Source organism: Rhipicephalus microplus, chromosome 2, assembly GCF_043290135.1.
Source record: "Rhipicephalus microplus isolate Deutch F79 chromosome 2, USDA_Rmic, whole genome shotgun sequence".
Taxonomy (NCBI): Eukaryota; Metazoa; Arthropoda; class Arachnida; order Ixodida; family Ixodidae; genus Rhipicephalus; species Rhipicephalus microplus.
This window is the reverse complement of record NC_134701.1, coordinates 102,221,870-102,227,484: the sequence shown is the minus strand read 5'-3', so window position 1 is coordinate 102,227,484 and position 5,615 is coordinate 102,221,870. Positions and strand designations below refer to the sequence as shown.

At 43.7% G+C, this 5,615-nt stretch overlaps 1 protein-coding gene across 1 annotated transcript; it reads left to right on the top strand.

Moving 5' to 3' along the window:
* The first annotated feature begins 355 nt into the window (after window positions 1–355).
* LOC142796338 (uncharacterized) lies at window positions 356–4,783 on the top strand. The gene has a single exon (XM_075886696.1). It carries the CDS (start codon window positions 386–388, stop codon window positions 1,892–1,894), a length of 1,509 nt encoding a protein of 502 aa, XP_075742811.1. The 5' UTR covers window positions 356–385; the 3' UTR covers window positions 1,895–4,783.
* Window positions 4,784–5,615: the final 832 nt, after the last annotated feature.

The window sequence follows — 5,615 nt, the reverse complement described above, 5'->3', positions numbered from 1 at the left end:
TAGTCTCGAAACCAGCTCTTGCATGCCACATGCGGGCCGCCATCACCGCCCGTAGCCGCGAAACCAGCGTTTGCGGGCCACATGTGGGCCGCCATTACCGCACGCGATTTCGGATTTTTTTCGCGTGTGGTCCGCGAACGCGAATGCCGACTCAACTTACGATGCATGCGCAGTGGCAGTGACCGCACCGCAAGGGCTTGTGGTGCGCTACTCTAAAACTCCCTAATGACAACACGAGCCAGCTCCGTCGAGGCCGCTAAGTAAATGAGCGGCACGGATTTGATAGAGCAAAGAAAGCGACACACAGTTGTCGTTCTGGCTACTAATGACATAACCACGCCCATGTGGACACGGCGCTCTTCTCGGCCGTCACTCACTCTGTTCAATGTATCAGGTGCTGATCGGGCTCATGGCAGCGGCGGCGACGTATGCTACACCCGTGGCATTTCGACCGATCGACACATGGCCAGCGGCTCTTGGCATTCCACAAGCGACTACGCATGATCTACTAGATTCACCAAGCACCTCGGAGCGGTGCCATCTGCGCATCGAAACGAGCTGGATGACAAAGCATCGTGGTACGCTTCCGGATCCGCCTACTGCTGGCTATAAAAGGGAGCCCCTGAACCAATGCCCACTGGGACACGGCGCTCTTCTCGGCCGTCACTCACTCTGTTCAATGTATCAGGTGCTGATCGGGCTCATGGCAGCGGCGGCGACGTATGCTACACCCGTGGCATTTCGACCGATCGACACATGGCCAGCGGCTCTTGGCATTCCACAAGCGACTACGCATGATCTACTAGATTCACCAAGCACCTCGGAGCGGTGCCATCTGCGCATCGAAACGAGCTGGATGACAAAGCATCGTGGTACGCTTCCGGATCCGCCTACTGCTGGCTATAAAAGGGAGCCCCTGAACCAATGCCCACTGGGACACGGCGCTCTTCTCGGCCGTCACTCACTCTGTTCAATGTATCAGGTTAGTTATTTATGCCGTTGTAATTGCTTTAGAAGCAGTGATGACATGCTTCTTAGAGTGTCGTGTCCCATTAACGGTAAATGGCTTATCTGGACGTGCTATGCTGTTTCTCGCGAGTGTATGGCTGCCGCATTGAATTGGTCTGTCTTGGAGGGTTACGATGTGGCCTCTCAGACATTACTACTCTTGGCTGGTGACATAGAACAAAACCCTGGCCCTATGTCTGTGCCTGAGCGAGAACAGATAAGTAAAATCGAAGAAATGCTAAAGGTGCTACAGTCAGGGCAGGTAACCGTGTTGGAAAAGCTGTCGGGCATTGCTAAAACTCAGGATGAGCTTCGGAAAAAGCTGGACGACGTGATTACTAAAACTAATGTAATTGAAAAGCGCCTTACTACACTAGAGGAAACAGAAAAGAAGTTCGCTGACAAACTAGACGACTTAGAAAACAGAAGCCGGAGAACAAACTTGGTATTCTTTGGAATACCAGATAGTCATCCAAAGGAAACTTGGGAAGAATCCGAAAATCTAGTTAAGTCTGTCTGTACGGATGTATTAAAGCTGGAAAATATAGCAATAGAAAGGGCTCATCGTCTCGGGGCCTACAAAACAGAAAGAATTCGTCCAATAATTGCTAGCTTTTCAGGATCGAAATCAAGAGAATCTGTTCTGCGAAATGCATACAGATTCAAGGGGACGTCATATAGCGTATCAGAAGACTTCAGCAAGGCAGTTCAAGAAAAACGCCGGCAGCTTTGGAAGTACAGTAAAGAAAAACAGCTCGACAAGAAAAATCGTGTACATTTAAGTTACGATAAGCTGGTAATCAATGGACAAGCATTTGCCTGGGATACTGACATGCACCAACCAGTTCCTCTTCGGGCGCATGCTCAGATATTGGGGCGGAAATGACATGATCATTCTAGCTTAAGAACAAATGGGAAATATACCATCACAAAAAGCTTTACACCAGTATTGTTGGTGGTCAATTGTCGAAGCCTAAAAAACAAAACTGATGAGTTTACAATCTTACTTGAAACGGTGAAAGCGCAAATCGTTATGGGTACCGAATCATGGCTTGACGACACAGTATTGGATGTAGAAATATTTCCGCCAGGTTTTACAGTGTACCGTAAAGATAGAAACAGGCACGGTGGTGGCGTGTTTCTTTTAATTTCAAGTAGCCTTGCCAGCGAAGAAGTTGTTTTTGATAATGAAACTGAATCAGTATGGTGCCGCGTCCAATTTCCCCAGGGAAACAACATCGTTTTTGGATCATTTTACCGCCCACCTGACCACAACAATGAATCTTTGATTCAACTTTCCGACATACTATCACAAATATCTCACTGCGTAATACTGGGAGGGGATTTCAATCTGCCCGATATGAAATGGGATTCCGACTGTGTAGCCCCACAAAAAAATCGAAATTGTTCTGCCTTTTCAGAACTAATGAGTGTCTATGGGCTACAACAATATGTGAACGAACCAACTCGGATTAACGCTTTACTAGATCTTTTACTAAGCAATGACGAAAATGTTATTGTTCACACAAACGTATGTCCAGGAATTAGTGATCATAGTTGCGTTGTTGCAGAGTTAAACGTTTCTAGAATACCTGCGTGTAAGCAAACCCCTCGAAATGTTTTCATGTACGACAGAGGGGACTTTAATGCCATTTCCGAAGAGCTGGTCTTGTATTATCCCACTTTTTTATGCATATCGGAGTCATGCGGCATGGATGAATTGTGGCAAATTTTCCGTGACAAGGTTACAGAGCTGGTGAATATGTACGTACCTCAGAGGTGTCTAAGATGCAGAAAGAGGCACAAACCCTGGTTCAACTCTGAGATACGCAAACTTGTTAGAAAAGCAGCGAATGCCCATAAAAGGTTTCTTAAAAAGAGAACAGCACTAAATAAAACAAAGCTCAAAAGTGTAAACAAAGAGCTTAAGTTAAAACTAAAACAGGCAAAGCGTGTCTTCTTTGACAAGCTAAACACAGACTTGAAGTGTAATCCAAAATTCTTTTGGAAGTATGTCAAGAGCAACAGAAAAGACGACACAGCTATCCCTGACCTTTTAACCCAGGAAAAAACTATAACGGATGACTTGGAGAAAGCTGAAGCATTTAACGCCTATTTTCAGTCAGTGTTTTCAAAAAGAACTGAACACTCTCCAATGCTACCTTCAAAAAATATTGGTAATGAAATGGCGGAAATTGAAATCGATTACGCTGGTTTGGATAGTCTGCTGCGTACTCTGGACACCTCTAAGGCTACAGGGCCTGACGGTATATCATCTCATGTACTTAAAAAGTGTCACGTTATTATTGCACAATATTTATGCATAATGTACAAGTTGTCTCTAGACACCGGCGTTATTCCAAGGGATTGGAAAACAGCCAATGTGGTTCCTGTACATAAGGCAGGAAGCAAAAAACATGTACAAAATTATCGTCCCATATCCTTAATTTCAACCTGTTGCAAATTATTAGAACATGTTATTTATAGCGCATTGTTCAAATATCTCGAATCTACTCATTTTTTTGCCCGCTCCCAGCATGGATTTCGGCAGGGTCGTTCATGCGTCACGCAACTAACTGAATTTCAGCATGACGTACTGACTGCGCTTGACCGTAACAACATTGTTGATGCATTATTTCTCGATTTTCGCAAGGCATTTGATACGGTCCCACATAATCTGTTAGACATTAAACTGGCTTCACTGAATATTAATGCTAAGCTGCAAACCTGGCTACGGAATTACTTAAGTGGTCGTAAACAGTGTGTTGTTTTAAATTCTAAAACGTCTTCATATGTAAACGTGACTTCAGGCGTGCCACAAGGTAGCGTTCTAGGTCCGCTGTTATTTTTGGTTTATATAAATGATATAGCATATAACATAAAATCTTGCATAAAATTATTCGCAGACGATTGCATCATCTACCGTCACATTACTTCAATCACAGACACTGAACTATTGCAAGATGACTTAAACACGGTAACACATTGGTGCTCCACGTGGAATATGTGCTTAAATATCTCGAAGTGCAACCACATCAGCTTTGCAAAGAACATTTCAAAAATCCAGTGCACATACAGTATTAATGGCGAGGCAGTCAAAAAGGTGCCCGAGTGTAAATATTTAGGAATTTACTTGACAGAATCGTTCCATTGGAACAGACACATAGACCAAATGATCTCAAAGGCTAGTAGAACGTTGTTTTTTATTCGTAGAAACTTTCACTGTGCAACAAAAGAAGTGAAAGAAACTCTTTACTTCCTTCTTGTCAGGTCTATACTTGAATATGCTTGTGTTATCTGGGACCCGGCTCAAAAGTATCTTGCAAAAACAATAGAAAAAGTCCAAAACCAGGCAGCCCGTTTCGTCAGCAACAACTACGACCCATTCGCTAGTATGTCAGAAATAAAGGCCATATTAGGCTGGGAAACTCTAAAATCTAGAAGACGGAAACTTCGATTAAAACTTCTGCATAGCATATATTATAACCTAACAGGAATTAATAAGTCTGAATACCTACTAGCACCAACATATCGTTCCACAAGATGCCAACACTCACATAAAATACAAGAATACGCGTACAAAACCACTACTTTTGCCAACTCCTTCTTTTTAAAAACAATTAGAGACTGGAATGAACTTCCCGAAGGTATAGTGAACTTGAGTGACAACAGCGCTTTTTTCTCATCGTTGTGAAATTGTGACATATGTACTTCTCTTTTGGTACCTGTTGTCATGTGCAATATTGTACTAAAATATTTTTTTTTATTTTTTTTTTATTTTTATATGTTGTTATAATTGAATTTTTTCACTATGTTTGGCGTCTTATCGCAGAAATGTTTCCTATGACTTCTTATGTATACCCCCCTGCAGTAATGCCACTACGGCGTTGCAGGAACTATGTAAATAAATAAAAATAAACAGAGCGACATGAGGAGCCAAGTGATACGAAGGGACGCGCATGCGTCTTGGAGCGGCTGTCGCGTCATGTCTTGTCGCTAGCTGGCGCATCGGTGCATTCTGCCGCGCGATACCATGATCTGCACACTTTTGATCGCACCTGTACATTTCCCCGTTGCATAGAAAAAAAAAACGTCTGCTCCAGCCGGATTCCAGTACGTTGTTTGGGACGGGTACACGCTGGAGACACTTGAACACGCTGGTATTTACTGGTACTTCACTGGTCGCGTTGGGAAACAGCTGTATCGCACTGGCTTGACCACTGCGATACTGTTGCACACTGGGAAGCACTGAAAATGCTGGAAGTTTCACAGAAAAGAGCCGGTGCATACTGGAGAAGGCACTCTATCTACTAGCCCAGCTTGCAAATTTACGTAGCGTGTGCCGTGGTGTGTTTCAGTGTCGTGGAATATAAAACGCTTGATTGAACAGCACAGATAGATGCTGCCCTAACTGATCCCTAGCATACGTATTTTTTGTGGTGCACACACGTATCACAGCAATTAAAATGGGGTGATCACCAACCTTAAAAAAAGGTGCGTGGCACTATAGCACTAACTCCTTGTAATGTTGCGAAGCACCCATTACTCCATAATATATAATTTTGCGAAGTGAGGAAGTGCGCATAAAGCGTCTTGAAGTCAAAGGA